Raw genomic sequence first — 22,148 nt, 5'->3', positions numbered from 1 at the left:
CACTAGAACACACTCTGTAGAGATTTAAAATTGCTTCTGAGAGCAGATAAGAGTGTGTGCAGGTAAAGGAACAGTGTGACACACAGACATTCCTCCATCAATACTGCTTCACCTGTGGGATAGCGCCACTCACTGTTAGCACAGAGTCTGTGCAGCTTATACACTCAAATCAGTAACAATGCTGCTCCACTAGCATTTCTACATGCTGATTACGTCTGTGTGATGGATATTTTACACAATATACTTTGAATGTTTCAAGAGCACTAACACACTGGCATCCTGTCCCCAAAGGTGTCATACTGAGACATGTTTGTTATCTGGTTATTCTTTAGTCTACACCAGGAGATGATAAGCTAACGTTGCTAATAAACACTAAACTGTTCAATATCTAATCATGTCTTGGATAATTGACAGTGTCTGGGCTCTGTGATCAATCACTCTCAATTGATTTTAGACTAAACTATTCCATTAAATAAACCACCTGTGTTGTCTGTTCTCATGAGTCTCCGATTTATGTGAAAGAGACCAGAATTAATCAAAGTGAATTTCAATGAACTGTATTTAAGTTGTTTTGAAGACCCGACAGGACACAACCAGGAAGATGTATCAGGAAAGAGGATGTTTAGAGAACCAAAGCGCTTTAATTCTCCTTTAATTGTTTAAGAATCCACTGATAAGAAAGAATAATGCAATGTGTAATGTGTAAAAAGAGACAAACTATCAGTCCTCAGGGAGCTGATGTAGCTCTGTGTTGTGGGTGAACAGGAAAGGAGGTGCAGGAGCAACAGATACACATAAAAACAAACAAACCTTCGCCTAAATCTTCCTCTGCACTGGAAACCAGAGCACTCAGCTGGGATCAGAAATTCCATTTTGAGTTTGTTTATAAATACATTATTTGGTCTGAGTTTATTTTAGGTGTATGTAATAACTGTTGTTACACATTAACAATCCATACAACAATAATGCTGTTGCTGTTAATGGATTCACTGTTGCAGACAGTTTACAGCAGTAACACATTTTGTGACTCTTATTAAGACTTACGTTTTGCTTATGTTACATTTACTCTCTAAAACTCTCGTCTTTTGTGTGGCGTGAAACTAGCATTACAGTCTAAGACAAGTATGAGAATAAAACAATAATAATGATCAGAAAATAAAACACTTTTAGTTAACTAGTTGTAAATAATGCCTTGGATTCACTGAATGACTTTTACACAAACTGGACGTCTCACACTGTCTGTTCTGCTGTTTATTTGGTGACTGAATTATTGAAGGGTCACACACTACACAGCTGAGGTTGCTGCTTAACCAAACTGAACCAAACTCACCCATGTGCTTTTTTGATACTCTGAGACTTAGACAGACAATCTGGGGGCAATTGTTTTGGTTCTACTCTTGGCAATGCAAAGGATTCTTACTGGATGGAGGTCCTTCATCATTATTCATAAGTGTGTGTGTGTATTAATGTCTTTGCTTTTAGCCAAAACGTCAGAAAGACAGGAAGCCATTACTCGGACAGCTGACAGGAAGGAAACGCTGCTGCTGGTGTGTGTCCCCGTGAGGTCATTTCCTATCTAAAAAAAATAAACTGGACAGGAAGTGGACTACTCTGACTCTAAGCCTCACTGTGGAGGGAACATCCTTGGCATGACTTCTCACATAAACACTTCAGTACTTTTGTACAACCTTAAAAAGGGGGGGGGGTTCTTTAGTAAAGATGGTGGTTCTATAAAGTACAACTTAAAGTACCATTTGGATGCTTAATCTTTATATATTTTTTGCCTTGTTTAATTGAAAAATGCCTTGTATCTAATTTGTTATATTAGGCTGCTAAAATTACTGCAGGCTGAAAACGCAGATCTGTGCACACTGTATGTAAACAGGCTGTTTTTTTTGTCATGAAGACTTCCTATGATATGGGCCCTTTAAACATATTAAAATACAATAAAATGCAACAATAAACTATTGCATTTTAGTACTTTTACACATGTCAAATGTTTCAGTTTATAAACTAGCTGATAATAAACAATCCATGTTGCCTTAGTAGGAATACATACATTTGTAATGAGGGAACATAATCTGTGTTTCCGCTCAACGGTAACTGTGTGCTGTTTTTACTCCAGTGTTGCTATTCCCAACACCTCCTCCATCTCCACACACTGACACACACACTCCTCAGTCTTGGTGGGTCAGAGTGTTGCCCCTAGGGCAGGTCAGGCCTAATTTCAGTAGAGTGGTCTTAATAAGAAACAGCCCTGCAGGCACTTCATCAGCCAGACACGATGGATGCTCAAGGACCCAGAGACAGCGGTACAGCAACACCCACACGTTTAGAAGCCTACAGAGATTCTACTGCCATTGTTCTGCAATGTTTGACTCATTATTATGATGATATGGTTAATTACTTAGTTTACATTACATTACATTTACATTCAATTTACTCTCTGTATTAACAGGTTAGATTCTTTACATTTTTTATGTTTACCTCTTTTTTGACAGCAAGGCAGTACCTTGCTATGTCTGTGGTAGTGAGGCAGCTGCAGTTACAATCTACTGTCTAGACATTTGTGCAGTATTTTTAAGGCTTTAAAACTAAACTAAAACTACGAGCTTGTGCTAGCCAACCAGCGCAATGGGGATGGGGAGCTGGGGAAATGGAAATGACTAAACTTTAGAAAAAAAATCCCAGCAAAAAGCATTCACGCCTGATAATATAAACACATCAGTGCTGAAGAAAGCCTTTTAATAACATGTGAGGTAGAACAGGACTGTGTTAGGGTGGCTCTGAAGGCCTGTCAGTCAACGAGAGGGACTGAACTGACCTCGCTCAGGTCATGGTTCAAGTGATAACACACAGTTAACCTCATTCCTCTAGTGATCAGTGAAGGTCCTCCACAGGCCATGTGTGCACACACACATATACACACACACACACAGGCATTACATCATTCTTGGTCGCTCTCTATTTTCCCTCCATTATTCATTCTTCTTGGCATCTGCAGGAATGACACAGACGAGTGTGCGACTGTGTGTGTGTGTGTGTGTGTGTGTGTGTGTGTGTGTGTGTCAGTGTGTATTTACAGGAATTCCATTGGCGTGTGCCCATAACACCTCAAGAGCCTCCATCTGCTCACACTGATGTGCTGGTGCTGCCTTTGTGTATATGTGCATGTTCTACATGTAGTGTAAACAACAGTTTACAATTCATTACATGTTTTTTCTTCTTCTTTGAGTGTGTGTGTGTGTGTGTGTGTGTGTGAGAGAGAGAGAGAGAGAGATGTTCAGGGAGATTTTTAATAGATTCCGACTGTGAGAGATACTGCTAGAACACACATATATTCACACACACAAACCTCTCATCTCACAGTGGCTCCCCAGTGAGAAATGACTGAGGAGTCGGTCTGGCTGACTCAAGGCACACACTGCCTCACTCTGCCTATATATATATATATATATATATATATATATATATATATATATATATATATATATATATATATATACACACTATTTTTTACATTGTAGGGTTTTTTATTACTGTATAAGTTACTCCGAGAACCAGCCTAACGAAGGAAACCAGGACTGGTGAAGGTTAAATGTGTGAATATAATTATTGATTTAATTTGACTCAAAATTAAATTCCATGAGTAATGCATATGAGTAAACATAAATACCCAAACATCATTATTAGTTAGGATAGCACTATGCTTTAACTACAGGTTAGAATAATTAGCAACGCAACAAGTAGGCTAAGCTTCATGTTGGTTTAATGTGACAAAGATTATTGTATTAATGGTATACAATAACCTGAATTACAAGGTTCAGTTCAACAATGATGTTGCATTCCCCCAACTAAGAATATCCCCCTTTAGGTCATGCTGTAAACCCTTTTGAGGTGGATATTAGACAGAGCAGGATGGCAGGATGCAAAGTATAATATAAGTTTCTTCTACACCATTATCAATGTTATAAATAAATCTAAGAAGACACATGCAGGTTCACTGGTGGGTTCAATGACATTCGGGCTTAAAATGATGTCTTGCCATGTGTTACTAACATCCATATACTGTGATGCTGAGAAGTAGAAACTAACCTTAAATCAAAACAGCCAAATGTTCCACATCAGAGATTTGTGTGTTTAAGCCAGACTATGCTGCATAAGTATTATAAGCAGCACTGCTCTGAGATATAAAACAAAAAAAGACATAAACAGCAATAAGAAAGAACCTCCTGTTTTTTAATGACTGAATCAAACAGGCAGAAAAACATGGAAAATTCCTCCCCTCCCCTAAAACTGCTGCTGGGGGGACGCAAGCGTTTCTCAACACTAATAAACTCTTTCATGATGTCATTTAGACCAAAATAACACCCTCCCAGAGGGAGCTCTCTCCTCCTCTCCATGCAGCTCTTCCTCATGACTCACACATGGCCTTCATCTCAGCCAGAACTACATCACACACCAAATCATCTCGAAGCCCCAACTTTACAGAATGATTGCAGGTTCCACACCTGTCGCTGTGACCTCCTTTGAACAAACACTTTTCACACACAATCCAAAAAAATTATGCTCCTCCCAGTAAACCATAAAGTATTAAGTATAAATATCCAACATTTTGGTCTCTTCAAATAAACAGTGCCAGAAATGTTCTGGTTAAATATAGGCGTAAGTCCAGACATGGGCCGCTTGAGCCAGTGTATACATGTCTATTAATATGATGAGGTCAGGCAGCTACATGTCTTGGTAATTACTTCACTGATTATGGTCACCGCCTTCTTTCTTAGAACGACAGTGAGACATAAAATAAGACTTACTGTGCCCGTCGGTGCTGGGCGACTTCCTCCCGGCTTGATTTGGCGATGCACACCTTGTTGTGACCGGTGGATGATGATGATTATCCTGACCAGTTGCCCTGGTGACACTGATCTCGGGTCGGCGCGACCCGTCTCCCGGGCTGGGCGGCTCGTTCCTCCTGAACGTAGTCTCTGGGAGTTTGGCACTGGCGTGCGGGACCACAGCAGAGGGTGTTCTGGCGATCGGGGCGATGGTCTCAAGGGTCTTGCTGAATGTGACAGAGTGCTTCTGTGTCTCTGGCGTCTTGCTGTGGCCCAGAGCATCGGGCCTCTTCAGGCCAAAACGGGCTATCCCAGCACTGAGGGACACAGGTTAGATTACATTTAAGATTTACATTTAAATAAAAAAGGTATCAAAAATACATTATATGTCCAAATGTTTGAGGACACCCACTATTCTTAGTGAAAGAAAACTGCATTAATGAACCCTCACTGTTTATCATAGAAAAGAAACTGTTGATAGAACAGGACACTCTGGAGCAGCTGTGAGCACATGAGCTCAATGTCACCAAGCCCAACCAAGCCCAAAAAACAGGGCTGGATGGGGTTTTAAAAATACTAAATGTAATTTACTAAAAATGGTAATGTTAAAAATAAAAAATGTAACTGCAGAAATAACTTACACAATACTAAAATACAGACAATAAAACACTATGATATAAGACTGATTCAGTTTCACAAGTGTATCGATATAATAGTATACCAGCAGTATAACAGATCAGAGCTTTGTACCTGGGTGACCCATCAATGGCTTTGCCGTTGTTGTTGGAAGAGATGTCTATGGAGAGTTCAGAGCGGCGGGACACAGGCTCAGGGGTCCGTGCTTTGGGTTTGGAGGTATCAGGGAGCTTGGTGCCGTTGGAGCCGAGCTCGTAGTGCCGGCTGCTGGATGGAGATATGGCGCTGCGCTGCTGAGCGTTGGAGGGTGTACGACGAATGTGGGGAGAGGAAGAGTGTGAGGAGGAGTCCACGTCCTCAACCTCAAATGACCTCTTCAGGGCTGGGGGTGGAGGAGACAGATTTTTAGACACTCTAATGACAGAAAACTAAAGAAAAGCTGGTATTTCCAGTATCCACTCATTACAACAGCTGTTCTTTAATGACAATGAGGACTGCTGATACTAGGGATGTCCCTATCCAATCCGGGCATGTTTTAAAGGGCCCATGCCCTAAAATGTTCCGGTAAACAGCAAAAAAACCCACATATTGCTGACCCCTGGTGTAGGCTTATGTTTGGAAGACAGGGTCCAAAACGTCCTCTACTTCTGAAAACCCCTCTCTCTCTCCACACAGAAACACAAGAGACCAACACTCAGCTACTCAACATCACTTCCTGTAGATGACCTCTCTGTTTACCTCCTCTGAGCGGTTTGTGGATGTTTGTGTGAAAAGTGTCCCCAGTGGAATGCTTAGTGGTTGTGTCACAACTGTCCCTGGTGGGCTATACAGAGACAATCTCACAAAAGGAATGGATGTGTGTATGTGTGTGTGTGTGTGTGTGTGTGTGTGTGTGTGTGTGTGACTGTGCCTTTAGGAACCGACCCAGATTCACTGATGAGTTCAGACGTGTGTTTGTGGATTTGTGGTATTTGTGGTATTTTCTACAACCTAGGCTGTGCTTAGCTCCACCCACATAATCTGACTGGTTAAAAATTGTTCTAGTCATATTAGCAATGGAGTAATTTCTGGGAATGGGAAGGTGGGCATTACATCCACTCATACACTACTGGGGGGGGCAGTCTGCATGTGTGCATACGTGTGTTTATGCGTCTACACTTGACTGTAACAATAGCTCTTTCTCTGCATGAACTCCCCAGTGTGAAATCACTCCAGCAGCTGTTTATGGGGACATCAGAAAGCCCATCAGTCCTCAACAGTCATGGACCATAACACAGATATCTGTGGTGAGAGATTTTATTTTGGGCAGCTGCTCTGCACACGGCTTACTCCTGACCCCTCGCTCTGGACACACGCCCAGAGTTATGTCTCGCCTTCTTGAGGCAGAACTGGCCTGGGTCAATGAATCTATCCACCATTAACTGACTAATATATCTGTTTCTACATTCTTCATTTCCTATTTGGCATCACCATATCGCCCCTACACAATCTCTAGCGCATTACAGGATGACCATGTGGGGTAATAAGAACATCATAGAGTGTTGTCGGATGCTTGAAATACTTTAAAATCCAATTACAAACAATGACTATTAGAACTAGGTCAGGCCTAAAATTACTGCACACTGACAATCAATGTCAAAAAACCTACCTGTCCAATAAGGCTAATTGATGCTAACCCTATAAAGGAATTCTAATATTGTATATAGTAATTGTATATTGTATTCTAATATTGTAACCTTAAACCTAAAACTACTTCAATTTTAGTAGTTGACCCAAGCCTGGGAAGAACAACGTTACAGTTTTTTCCTACTCTTTTCCCACACTACTAGCTGTTGGAAATGACAATAAAGCCTGTTTCACTTCATTACAAACATTTTACAATGCAATAAAATGTGAAATAAACATCTGAGCCCTATATTGTACCACCAAGTTCCTGTGTGATCTGGATTCAGGATTAAAGTCAGCGTGTGAAAAGAGTGAGAAAAGACTGTAAATGAAACATTGCCATTTGAACTTTTACAACACACACATTTCCATCACCCAGCCTCTCTATCACTGGAGCTGACAGTAACAGCCTCCAAGCTGACCCCACGCCAAGCAGCAGCGGCCAGCATTGTTTAGAGAGTGCAGAACACCCCATAATAAGTTCAAACGCTGATGAATAAGTTAGTAACTTCCTGCTCAGTGGTCAGAGACATTGGCCAATACTCCTTTTCAGTAAGAAATAGTACAGTCAGAAATAGTACACAAAAAAGTACTGCACGCTTACTCTACTGTCAGCTATAACAGTAACTTCTAAGGGTTAAAGAGGTAGTTGAGAGGTCAAAGCTGTAAAATGTCAAAGAGGGATTTTCTCATAACCCTGTGGTGAAACATATAACATGTCATTGTTTATAGCCCCGAACAGTGAAGGAATAATAACTTCTACATCAGGAGAGAGAGATCTGAAGCGCCCTAAAGCTGTAAAGCGTTGATTACCTGGCTCGGGTCTGACAGGAGCTGGAACAGAACAGTCTGTCTGGGTGTCGCTCAGATCTGGAGAGCAATCAGCAGACCTCAGGCCATTAAAACTGACCAAAAGCCTGTCTGTCTATCAGCTTCTGCACTAACAGCAAGGCTGGATGTCTGCTGTCAGAAGTCGCCACAATGGCTAGACCCTCAGACAGTGGAAATGAGGAGATCCCTAGTGGGCGGTTGGATAACTACAAGCTAGACAACCACCCACACATTAAGGGTGGACGATAGGGAAAAATAAACTGGCCGTGGGCTGGAGGGATGTAAAAACCCTTAGTATTGAGCTTTAGAGCAGTGAAACTGTGATGATGGAATGATGGTGCACCATCCAATACTTTTGGGGTGTGTTGAGGGGTTGGAATGAGGTGGGATAGTGATCATCCAACACTTACTAATACTCTCGTTGCTAAATTCAATCAAATCCTCTCAGCAATGAATCAAGATCTAGTACAAATCTAGTAGCCTTCCATGAACAGTAGAGACAGTTACTCTAACAAAAGCAGGATAAATCTTTTTTAAAACCTCCAAAGAAACAATGAATGAGCAGGTGTCCCAACATCTTTCCATTTAGGGTATGTCTGCATAGAGACACAGTGAATCTGGCCATATGTACATGAGTGGCTTTCTCAGAAATGATAACTTTCGAGATGTAAAAACTTTTTGTAGCTCACATTTCATACACATACTCTCAAACACACATACATACATGCACACAAGCTTCCTAGCCATAATTGGTATCACAAAACACATTTCTGTGGAATTTTCTTTCCCATCAGAGAGAAACGAGCAGACCATCAGTCAGCCTGATGAATGTAACAGGAGCTCAACAAACCGAAGCGCACCGCTGTAAAACAAAAATCCACAGAAAGCCCTACAGCAAATCCTCTACATGTATATCACTCTAAAGCTTTATACACACAACTAGAGCTGCAAAACTAGTATCACAATACTGATATTATATACGGTATATATTTCTACCCAACAGCAGACATTCAACAGCAATGATAAATACATACACAGTGGTATGCAAACGTTTGGGCACCCCTGGTCAAAACTGATCTCCAAAAGGCATAAAGTTAAAGATAAAAAAATTCTTGTCAACATTGGAAGCATATAACAAGATTATTTTCGCAGGGTTTATGGAGTTTTTCATGTGATCACCAGCAGCATCCTCTCAGCCCAAAAACACATAGCACTTGTCAGCACGGTTTACAGGCTCAGTACAAAAGAAAAAAGTCTCCTGTTTCCATATTTACTGGAGATACAGAGGTAGATCAGAGTTGGTGACCATCCTTTTCTACTCAAAGAAGGAGCACAGCACCGTAACCAGCATCAAACGAACAGAGTGAGCGAGCGAGCAAGCGGGAGAGAGAGACAAGCGGAGGAGGACAAGAGCTGAAGCAGATGAGAAAGAAGGGAACTCCTGCCAGTTCCACACAGGGACAAGAGGAAGCTGAGGAACGAGGTGAAAATGAGTGAAGGTTAGGAGACGAGGAGTGTGTGAGATCCAGATGTGCGGTTTTACCCCTTTTAGAGCCTCTGTGTGTGTCTGAATGAGAGATTTCCTATAGATACAGTCCACTGAGCACATCTGCCCTCTTAAACACACACACACACACACACACACACACACCAAATTAGTACCAGACTAGATTGACTTAGATACAGTAATACCGTTGATGCTTCAATACACCCCAGTACTACCACAAACACACACACACACACACAAAGTCTCAGCACAGACTTATAAAGTTAAACAGACAAGAATGAATAAACTCTAGACATTGAAATATACACATATTTGTAAACACCAAAAATCATAATAAAAAAAAACATAATTCAGCAAACCAGAAAGGATTGAGTATAATTACAGTTTTGATCTAAAACTGGAGATATATTATCATCTTCATAACATCCTACTCTGTACTGCTGTACCACAGTGTTCCTTCTGCGTTCAGCTCTGTGGAGAAGGTTCGGTTTATGATAAAGTCCCCTTCTAAATCACATCCATTTACCAAACTAATGAAGATCAGGAGAAGCTCTGAGAGACCGACGGAGAGACAAGCGCTTTTGGGGGCGTGTTTACAGAGGTGACATTGGTGACAGTCCAGTGTTAAATTAGCAGCACTAGCTTAGCATCTTAAGTTGTAAAAAGAAATAGACATATTTATTTTTACAAAATGATTCCTCTTTATTTTTTTAAAAAAAAAAAGGTTGAGTTGTCTCTATAAAGAGCCACAGCCTTTACTGCAGAATCCTTAAAGTAAACATTTTCTTCAAATGTAATACAAAAAGAGATCTACATAGTACTGAAAATGATTCTTTGACTCATAGCATTAATGGAACCCTTTTTAGAACCCTTTATAAAGAACCACCATGAAAGGGGTTTCCATCAGTTTAAAAAAGCCTTTAACTAGGCAAAGAACTACTAGTCCTTTGTATTGTCTTGATTCTACAAAGAATCACAGCCTTTCATAAACTCATAAAAAAAGAGGACTCTTCAAGGGCTCTTCAGTGAAGAGAATGGTTCCATTTAGAACCATAATAGCTCAAAGAATGAATGGTTCTTTGCCAGGTAAAAGGGTTCTTCAAAGGGTTTAAAGGCTTCTTCCAAAACATCTCTGATTTTTTTGTAGATAGTTCCTTAAAAAGCAACAAAAAGAACCCTACATAGAACCCTTTTTGCTTAGACTGCAGAGAACCCTTGAAAAAGTGAACAATTCAATTTAAGAAATGAATAAAAGACCAACCTTGGAAACTGATCCTCTCTGAGAGTGTGTTCTCAGTAAAGTCTGACATGCTGCTGCTACGTGCCCGAAGCAGACTTACTTTCACTCGCTCTTCTAAGAACAAAACTAGTCCCAAATTTGGAGCCTCTGTTAGCAGAAGGAAAACGGCTGCAGATTCAATCACACACTCACACACAGTCTGACTCTTCTTAAAGGAGTAGCTCTTTCTCTCCTCCCTCTAACCCCCACTCTCACGCTCCCTCTCACTTTTCCACACTGTGCCAAAGAAGTCTCACACCATTCTCTCTCTCTGTCTCTCTTTCTCTGTCTGAGACTGTACGTCAGTGCTGGCCGTCGTCTAAAAGTATTCAGACATGTATTTGGACGTTTCGGATGAGTAAACAGAGCTGCTTTAAAAAGCACTCATTACTAACACACTAATAGGAACTAATAGGAAATCTGCTACGTTCAACAATGGCTGAATCATTTTTGCTGCTTAGCTTTATTGAAGGTGCTATGATGAACCATTTTTCACATTTATCTGAAGAGTTTTTCAACCAGGCAAAGAACCCCTTAAGTATTTAAATGGTTCTTTGAGTTATCATGGTCCTGTACAGAACCACTGCCTCTACTGAAGAACCCTTGAAGAACTGTGTTTGTAAGAGTGCAGGTGCTCCAACACATTGTTTGTGTAATCTCCATAGAAAAGCACTGACCAATAGAATGGGATGCTCTGGGCTGGGCTGTGGGGTTCTCTGAAATCCAACATTTTTGGAATAAGTTGGAGTGGCAAAACAAATTATCCAACATTAGTAACTGATCTCACTGATGCTTCCATGTGGGTGAATGCAATCAATAATAAAAAATCAAAAAATCAAATGCAAAAATTGCATAGAAATATCATATTTAGGTATATTTCCTGTGGAGGGTTTGTTCACTTATTTATGCTGCGAAATTGGATTTTATTAATATCGCTCAGCTGTGTGTGAATAAATTTTGCGCGGTTCTCTAAACAGCTGTGGTCACTATAAACATTCTCAGACAAAGCAATAAATGCTACACAATCAATAACATTTGAAAGTGAGATTTGCACAAACACCCATGGCATAAATAGGCACTAAACCGCTTCCTCTAACACAAACAGGCCTAACAAACACACACACTCACAGTAGAAGTGCCCTACATTCAAAGCTGATCCTCAGTTCAACTCTTGGAGCTCTCTGTGTAAGTGTCCCTCTGCAGCAGAGGGGCTGTTACACTCTCAGTCCGCTGACGCTGTAGAAGCTAACGGAGCTAAGGCTGCCCTCTCGGCTTTGTTTGGTTTGGCCCTGGTACAGCTGAGCTCCCCCTCACTGAATCTGAACGGGCTTATGGAGCAGCACTTACTTCCAAGACCACTTCAAACACACAGCTCTGCTAACTGAAACACAGGCCACGGCTCTCCAACACGTCTCTCTGAAGATAACAATTAGGTCGAAGAACAGTAGATGCTCCAAGAAGACCACACACACAGACACACACTGAATACACAGTTATATCACATGTGAAAGTGCAAAGAGGTATAAAAAAATCCCAAAAATGTTTAAGAAACTGAATAAACTTCAAAAGTTCCACTGCAGTTTCTCAGTGTGGTGCACTTTGTTTAATGCTGCATAAATGTCTTTTATAAGCATGTCCCCAGGAATATCCAACCAAAATTGACAAGTAAATGAGCTAATGAGCTCTCTTTTGAGTGTCAAAGCAGGCCAAAGGCCGAAATGATAACTTTAATCATTTAAATCCTGACAGAGCAGCAGAACAACCTCTACTTAATCTATATCTGTGTTTGATCTGATGGTCTGAAATCTGAAATCTATTCAAATCTATACATTTTCTCTTAACATCACAGTAAACGTGCCAGGGCCCTTTATAAATCTGGGCCCAAATACTGAAAATAAATCACATCAAACATTAAAAAACTATGTACATCATCACACATCCACCAGACTGCCTCTGACATAATAGCCCGGGTATGGTCTCGTACTTGAACCTGGATTTTTCCCAAATGCTTTCCGACCTCGCCAAGCTACACCACTCTCATCCACACAGGAACCTTCATCAAAGAGCCAGGGTGACTGAGTAAGACACCAGAGACGAGTGCACCCACGCCAATACGACAGTGTTGAAACAGAGCTGGAGACATGCTGCCATTCGAGTTGAGCGGTACGCCAAGGCCTTTAGCCTTACTGCTAATTAGCAGCATTTCACGACCAAGGGTTGAATGACTGTTAACAAAAACAACCGGTGGAAAAAAAGCAAGTCCTTTTCCATTTCCTTCAGCTATTACTTCGCCATTTTTCCCCTGGGAGTTCACCCAGCTTCAAGCTAGCGATCACAGTAAGCTCACATAGCTCCTAACAGAGGAGCAGTTAAAAGAGTTCTGTGAAGTTAAATAGCAGCGAGTGATGGGATCTGCAAGTGACGCACACTGCTACACTGGAACTGGATGGAGTTGAATAACCCCAGTGAACCCCCTGATTTAGTCTAGATCTGAGTGATAAAACTCAGTCTTTGCTCAGTCTCACTCACTAAGCAAAGAGTTCAGAGCCCAGTGAGCTGTTTAGGAAAGCAAGACAAGAGAGAGTGATGCTGTAGTGTCTTCTCTCCTGGGTTAAAAGTCTGAAGCTCAGGCTCATATCAGGAGGACATTAGTGGGTCAGAACTTGGGGGAAATTCACACTAGGGGTTCATGTAATGCTATATGTCCCTGTAGGTTGGAGTGGCTGCATATGACAGGTGTTTAAATTTGACCAATATTGAATTTCTACAGTTTATACATGTTTATGTATTGGATTTGGCAGATGGCAAATGTGTATAGCTGATGATGTGTTACATATGTTTGTAATAATGCAGTGATAAATGAACAGCCTGACGTCAGTAATCTACATCAGTGCTGATAAGATCTGTGTTTGATCATTGTGTGACGGGATGGTTTTCAGTGTAAAGCAGCTTCTCTGCAAAAAAAGACTGCTCAGCAAGAATACTCCTCTATATGGGTGCAAAATGATGTCCCACATTAAATGGGGTGTACTATATTTTCATGGGTATTTTATGCCTAATTTGTCTTAGGTTCAATATAACCATTCACACACATTGTCATTCACACATTTTAGAACCACAGTTTATAAATACACAACACAGCAACTGTACCATGGAAGTCACCCATCTCTCACCCATTTCTGTTTTTGGCAGAAGTACCGCTATCTACAAGTCTTACTTACAACTTTAGAGGTTATAAGCACAGCGTCATTTGTGTCCGACGTCTTTTTTAATTTCTGTTGTTTTTCTGTCATCAATTAAAACAAGTGTATTTGCCATTTCTGATGCAAATAATGAGCATTAGGTGAGAAATGTTCAATCTGTGTGTTTATTTATTAATATTATTGTTTATTAATATTATTGTTTTCATTGACATCCCCAACTTGGACAGTTAGAACAGATAAAAAAATGTATTTAACACCAGTACTGACGACACTGTGGTGGTGTTCCTGTGTGCTCAACTTATAAATGCAGCATAAGCCTTTGAGATGTTCTCCACTTCCTGTCTTCACTTATTTGACTGTCCATGTCAGAATAACGACGCAGCTCAAATCAAATTGAACTACGACTTTCTTAATTTTTTTAATGGCTCAAATACAACATCTGTGTCAAATTGATTCTTCACAAGTTTGACAGTTTGGGATTTTGACTAGGCGACATTTATTCTGATATGCTATATATATATATATATATATATATATATATATATATATATATATATATATATATATATGAACATGAGACCTTTTCTACGGAGCTGAATTAGTGTGATGAATATGTAAATGGAAAATTACTTAGAATATAATTTAATGTGATTGCAAATGTCAGTATTACACACACACACACACACACACACACACACACGCACACACTGTTCGGCTCATGTATCTAGAATATTGAGTAGAGGGTCAGTTTGACATTATTGCTGTTCCTTACAGTTAAACTTCAGAACAGAGTTTATCATTATTTGAGGCAGTGGTGGCTCAGCGGTTAGAGCGCCGGGATATCGATAACAGGGTTGTGGGTTCGATTCCCGGGCTTGGCAAGCTGCCACTGTTGGGCCCTTGAGCAAGGCCCTTTACCCTCTCTGCTCCCCGGGCGCTGGAGTTGGCTGCCCACCGCTCTGGGTGTGTGTGTGTACTCACTGCCCCTAACACATGTGTGTGTGTGAGTGTGTGTTCACTACCAGATGGGTTAAATGCGGAGGACACATTTCACTGTACAGTCCACACTGTACAGTGACGAATACGTGCACCTTTATCCTTTACCTTTATTATTTCGAGATACTCGCTGAAATATTATTATTTTGGCACAACAACACAAACACTACCACAAGGATCAAGTAGGGTATGTGTCCTCTAACTTAGCTGACAGAAAAGGCTTCCATAGTTCCAGTGGTTTTCAAAAGTGGTTTTCTTGGTTTGCCAAGGAAGCTGATAAATCCTTGACTCAGCGTTTGTTCCTCTGCTCCAAAAACCATTAGCACTAACTCTGCTAATGTTAGCTAACTGCTAGCTACATGAGCTCAGTGCTGTCTGGAAGCACTGCGGTGCAAACTAGCTAGCTATGTGCCCCCAGGAGAAGATTAAGATGAACGGTCTACTCACCCCTCATAGTGTAATCACCACCACACCGCTCTGCAAACACCAAAAGACAAGCAGCAGCTAGCTGGCTACTAACCACTATACCACTGCCGAGCTTTAGCGACGCGGCTAACGCTAGCTAGCCTAACGGGCTTCTCTGAGGCGATTCGTTAACGCTAGCAGCTAACGTCACTACTCCAGGATAAATAACCATGGGAGGTTAGAAGCTCTTTAGCAAAATGACTTAATAAGGTCTGTCAGTGAGGACGAGTATCAGTGTAACAGTACACTAGCTAATTATATAGTACTGGCTAGCTAGTGGTAGGTGGTGCTAGCGGGTTGCTCACCGTTGCTGTTTTGTCCTCCTGAGGTAAACGACCGTTTTTTCCGTTGGTTTTCTGTTTATTTTTGAAATAAGTGACTGAGCGCGCGGGACACTGTGCATTCAATCACAACGGCTCAGCCTCATTAACCAGCATTACTAACACCCCATAAACAACCCCATAAACACCCAAATACCCCCACAAACAACCCCATAAACACCCAAATACCCCCACAAACAACCCCATAAACACCCAAATACCCTCCCAAATACCCCACAAACACCCCATAAACACCCAAACACCCTCCCAAACACCCAAATACCCTCCCAAACTCCCAAATACCCCACAAACACCCCATAAACACCCAAATACCCTCCCAAACTCCCAAATCCCCCCATAAACAACCAAATACCCTCCCAAATACCCCCATAAACACCCAAATACCCCCACAAACACCCCATAAACACCCAAATACTCTCCCAAACTCCCAAATACCCCAACAAACACCCCATAAATACCCAAATACCCTCCCAAACACCCAATTACCCCCACAAACACCCCATAAATACCCAAAAACCCTCCTAAACTCCCAAATACCCCCATAAACACCAAAATGCCCTCCCAAACTCCCAATTCCCCCAACAAACATCCCCATAAACACCCAAATACCCTCCCAAATCCCCCCGCAAACACCCAATTACCCCCACAAACACCCCATAAATACCCAAAAACCCTCCTAAACTCCCAAATACCCCCATAAACACCAAAATGCCCTCCCAAACTCCCAATTCCCCCGACAAACACCCCCATAAACACCCAAATACCCTCCCAAATCCCCCCGCAAACACCCAAATACCCCAACAAACAACCCCATAAACACCCAAATACTCTCCCAAACTCCCAAACACCCCATAAATACCCAAACACCCAAATACCCCCACAAACACCCCATAAATACCCAAAAACCCTCCTAAACTCCCAAATACCCCCATAAACACTAAAATGCCCTCCCAAATTCCCAATTCCCCCGACAAACACCCCCATAAACACCCAAATACCCTCCTAAACTCCCAAATACCCCCGCAAACACCCCCATAAACACCCAAATACCCTCCCAAATCCCCCGCAAACACCCAAATACCCCAACAAACAACCCCATAAACACCCAAATACCCTCCCAAATCACCTGCAAACACCCAAATACCCCACAAACCCCCCATAAACACCTAAATGCCCCAACGAAGTCTCAAACACCCAAATACCACATAAACACCCATACAAACATCAAACACCCACATAAACACTTAGATACACCCACACCCAACAAACACCCAAATACCACACTGTCACCCCTGAATTATATATTTTATAAGTATAATGCTGTAGTATCAGAGTAATTTAAAAAGTCCAGAACACCACATTCCTTTGATTCGTGTGTGTGTGTGTGTGTGTGTGTGTGTGTGTGTGTGTGTGTGTGTGTGTCTGAATGTTCTTGGCCAATAAATCTGATTTTGATTGTGTGTGTGTGTGTGTGTGTGTGTGTGTGTATGTGTATGTGTGTGTGTGTGTGTGTGTGTGTATGTGTATGTGTGTGTGTGTGTGTGTGTGTGTGTGTGTGGTGTGTGTCTGAATGTTCTTGGCCAATAAATCTGATTTTGATTGTGTGTGTGTGTGTGTGTGTGTGTGTGTGTGTGTGTGTGTGTGTGTGTGTGGTGTGTCAGGAATATGACTCATAGAGGATATCCCTTACACTACTTCATTGGATGTTGTACTAAACTGATCCTGCCTGTGAGAACATTCAGCTCAAATATACACAGAAATAAACACACACACACACGACACCCAGACAAACTCACAACAAAGGTAAACAACAAAGGAACTCCTGCTGAAATAAAATTAGACTAATACTGGAATATACACTACATGTCCAAATGTTTGTGGACACACCTTTTAACAAATGCATTCAGCTACTTTACGTTGCACCATTTGCTGACACAGATGTGCAAATGCACACACAGCTTGTCTAGTCCCTGTAGAGAAGAAGTACTGCCAATAGAATAGGACTCTCTGGAGCAGATCAACATCATGACCCTATTGGCTCCATGCTGTCTAATGCCAGGTGTGGGCTAGAGGGGTATAAAGACCCCCAGCATTGAGGAGCTGTGGAGCAGTGGAGGAACTGTGTTCTCTGGAATGATGATGGAGGAGCTCCATCCATGACTTTTGGGATGAGTGGTCTTCCTCTGAGACAGGTGAATACGTTCCACCACATCTTCTCAAACTGCCGCTAACATAACACCAAGGGAGTTCAACACGCATAGAGGAGAATGCTAACTGCTAATTCTGCTGAGTCAGCTAACAGACACCCACACTGGCTAGCATCATGAAGCATCAGAACAGGATGAGAACAGTTGTACTATCTGGGACTGTTGGTCACTGACGGATGGCTGTGGCATCACAGGGGATCAAACCTGCGACCTCCTCATGAACGAGCCAACATTAATATTATTATTAATATTATTATTATTAGATATTCAGGTAGTTGGCTGATATGCTATGCAAGAGGCAAGAGGGTGGGGCAAGAGAAAGAGAGCAAGATCTAGGAATCAGGGCCATGTCTGTTATACACCTGGCTGTGTTCTGAAGTGCACGGTTTACTAACAGTGAAACGGGTCAGCACCGTGAGCAGGGGTCAGTTCTGGTGCGGGTCGGTGTGTGAAGGCCACATGCAGGAGTAAATCAGTGTGTGTCACCATTAGTGAAATACTGCTGAGTGCTGACAGCACAGGACATTAGCGCTGCAGATAAAGAGCCAGGAAAACAACAGGGGCGAGCTAAAGGCCCGAATCACTCCGGAGCCGCTCCACCATCATATCACCTTCAGAACAAATGCAGTGTGAATCACCATGGCAACCTGATACACACCAACAGCAGGAAGCAGCTCGGCCCACAGCTTCCTCCGCTAAAGAGCTCGAAACTAATCAAACCTCTCCTTATTCTGACTAACACACACACACACACACACACACACACACACACACACACACACACACTGTGTATTGTGTAATGTTTCTATGTTCTTCTCTAAAAGTGTGTTTAAATGCTGTTCTGCTTGTGTGTGTGTGTGTGTGTGTGTGTGTGAGAGAGAGAGAGAGAGAGAGAGAGAGAGTTATACACTAGGTGTGTTAAGAGATTATAACGGCTACTATACCCCCTTGTGGTCATTGCTCGAACTACAGGACTTAAAGCTCTGGCTGGCTGGCTGTCAGTCAGTGTATCCGTCTGTCTGACTGTATGTCTGATTGTCTGTCTGATTGTCAGTCAGTCAGTCTGTCTGTCTGAGCTCATAAAGAGTCTTTACATTAAATGAAATGTCACATTCAGTTCAGTCTGGATCTGATGGTTCTTGGTTACTCCAGGAATCCCAGAAAAGAAAAGTTTGAGGTTCTTTTTTTGAGCTCTTCCAGGAACCGCCCCTTCCAGGACTCACTGTTATTAAAAATGGGTTCTCCAGAACCCAACAGCTGGCACTCGATGGAACCCAGTGGAGTAACTTGTAAACTGTTAAGAGAACCCAGGAACATGAGAAGGTTTCTGAGACACCTGAAACAGGCGTTCTCTGAGTGCCCTCAGTTTTACAGTGGACTCTGGATGGTGCGGGCTGGTGTGAGTGTTCACTGTGGAATATGTGGCCTGCAGTTCCAGACAGGGTGTGTGTGTGTGTGTGTGTGTGTGTGTGTGTGTGTGTGTTTCACATTGCCTGAGTGCCGTGAAACAGCTGTTGGCTGTAGGGAGCCGACGGACCCCCAAAGATTTGAACCCCGCCCACCGCAGCTGCTTATACCGGCCGCACTGACACACTTTCTACAGACAGCTGAGCAACACACACACACACACACACACACACACACACACACACACTAGTGTGTATTTCTGTCTTTGTCGGAAGTTTCCATGTCCATCTATGTGAGCGCATCTAAATGCAGTGCGCCACACACACACACACACACACACACACTTCACAATAAAGAGGAGCAGGTAAAGTAGAGAGTCAGCCTAAAGGCAGGACAGGAGTGACAGACTGTACTGTATATGTGCTCTAATGAGCCGTGTAGTGAGTCACACACTGCTGCTGATAAACAGCCCGGAGGAAGTGCGGTAAAAATGCCAAACCGGCCAAAACACAGAAATACAGTTCCTTTAAAATCTGATCTTTAATCTGGTTTCCGTTCCTCACAGCCCAGCTCTCAGCCGCCCAGACCACCCTCTTCCTGCTCTTCTCCATAAACCTTCAAAAGAGCAGAACTGACCACAGACCAGCCGCCCTCATCTTCAGCTGCTCACTCTGCCGGTCCCCCACAGCAGGACCCCCAGCAGCCCTAGACAGCAAGCACCCCAGAAGCCATTCAGCCCACTGAGGTCCTCTGCGATGTGTGTGTAAGAGCTGAGCGAGAGCTGGAGAAGCGCAAGAGAGGAAGGAGAGAAGGTGGAGGAGAGGAGACGCGAGTTCAGAGAGAGAGAGAGAGAGTTTACACTCACCGCTGATTCTGTCCCGCTCCATTACTGCATTACTGACCCTCACACACACTCACACACACTCACACTGCTGCTCTCCGCCCCAACACACACTCACACTTCCCCTTTCTGACCACTCACTCCTCCTTCTCTCTCTCGCCCTTTTCTTCTCTCTCTCTCTCTCTCTCTCCTTCAGTTAATATCAGACTGTAAGTTTTCTCCTCACAGAGAAACTTCATCTCTCTCGCCCTTTCCTTCTCTCTTGTCTCTCTGCTCTTTTTCTTCTTCCTCTCTCTCTCTCTCTCTCTCTCTCTCTCTCTCTCTCTCTCTCTCTCTCTTCTTTTTTAATTCTCTTTCTCTTTTTTACACTTTTTTCTTTTACCTTTAGCGAATCTCAACTAATTATCCTGGCAGTGCATTTCTCTCTCTCTCTCTCTCTCTGTCTCTCTCTCTCTCTCTCTGTCTCTCTCTCTGTCTCTCTCTCTCTCTCTCTCTCTCTCTCTCTCTGTCTCTCTCTCTCTCACTCTGTCTCTCTCTCTCTCTCTGTCTCTCTCTCTCTCTCTCTCTCTCTCTCTTTCTCTCTCTCTCTCTCTCTCTCTCTCTCTCTCTCTCTCTCGGATCATACGGACATCCTGTCGTTTTTTCCTCCTCTGCTGTTCCCCCTCTTCCTCTGCCACTGTGGCTGTATTGTGAGACTGGTCATGTGACCCCCGGCTGGAAATAACCCTGTTAGCCAAGTGATAGCTTAGCGTTAGCTCAGGGTTAGTGCAGGGCAGGAAAGGCCTGGAGGGGTGTGAACTGGCTGGGAAGAGTTTGTGCTGCTCACACACACACACACACACACACACACACACACACACACACTACAAAACATTAAAAATACCTGTAGCACAGTGATGTCATCATAGCATCATTTCGTAAGACAGCAGCTACATTACACTGTTATAAACATGTTATTATAGATGCCATATGCAGTGTGCTGTAACTGTAAAGATGGAGACTGTAATGTCCGTGGTTATGACAGTTTACGTCGTATGTATTATCTGTCGTGACAGTTACAGTAAGCTGACACTGTTACAGTACTGCAGTTACATTCTGGAGAAAAGAGAAAAATAACAAAAGTGGAGATAGAAGGTTTTAATAGGACAGCGACTGTATACTGGGATAGAAGTGGCGAGTCTAGGGCGATATGGTAAAAGTACTACAATATACTTAGTACATTTTCACGTATCGCAATACTTTCACACACACACACACACACACACACACACACACACACACACAGAACACACAAGCATGGCCAGATTAAAAAAAACATGCTCTCATAAACTCTCATTTTTGTCCACTGATTTTTAAACCAACAAAATGTACCACAATCCTAATAAAATATCATAGTTTACATAGTTTATGTTCTTTTCCACTTCTATTATATTCCACTTATATTATATTAATAATAGATATTTATTATTAATTATTTATTACATCCATTCAGGGCCTAAACACCTCCTCACCGGCTCAAAGACATTAATAATTTAATTGCACTGATCCTAAATTCCACTGCTTTTTAAATATCCCAATATAATCTACTGACCCAGAGTGACCTCCTGACCCAGACGGCCCTGTAGACCCCAGGCTGTGGTTGGGGGGGCTTTGGGACAGGAAAAGCAGGAGAACACGGATACAGGAACACTTATAGCACAGGACTGGGTCTGCAGAGACTTCAGATAAAACACATGTGGCTCCACAGCACAGATAACCAACACCATCCGGCTCTACAGCACATCCAAGTGGAGTCTGTTTCAGGATAAATGTGAATCATTGAAGCCGTGGTGTAGTCTGTGCCACATACAGGTAGGACTTTTACCATAAAAGGCGCAGGCAGTGTATTTACCCAGCTTTCTCTTCTCTCCTCTGTTAATAACAGGGGCCCCACTG

The 22,148-nt window shown here is 42.4% G+C and overlaps 1 protein-coding gene across 1 annotated transcript in view; it reads right to left on the bottom strand.

Moving 5' to 3' along the window:
• The window catches only part of septin9b (septin 9b), a 48,061-nt gene extending 27,754 nt beyond the window's left edge, over nt 1-20,307 (bottom strand). Inside the window, exons 1-3 of the mRNA XM_072683293.1 lie at nt 20,238-20,307; nt 5,586-5,853; nt 4,815-5,152 (exon numbers count right to left, since the gene is read on the bottom strand). Coding sequence (XP_072539394.1) covers nt 4,815-5,152; nt 5,586-5,853; nt 20,238-20,259 — 628 coding nt within the window. The 5' untranslated portion in view covers nt 20,260-20,307. The remainder of the gene's footprint in view (nt 1-4,814; nt 5,153-5,585; nt 5,854-20,237) is intronic.
• Between the last annotated feature and the right edge of the window lie 1,841 nt (nt 20,308-22,148).

Source organism: Salminus brasiliensis, chromosome 7 (assembly GCF_030463535.1).
Source record: "Salminus brasiliensis chromosome 7, fSalBra1.hap2, whole genome shotgun sequence".
Lineage (NCBI taxonomy): Eukaryota > Metazoa > Chordata > Actinopteri > Characiformes > Bryconidae > Salminus > Salminus brasiliensis.
This window is presented reverse-complemented; position numbering and strand designations above follow the sequence as displayed.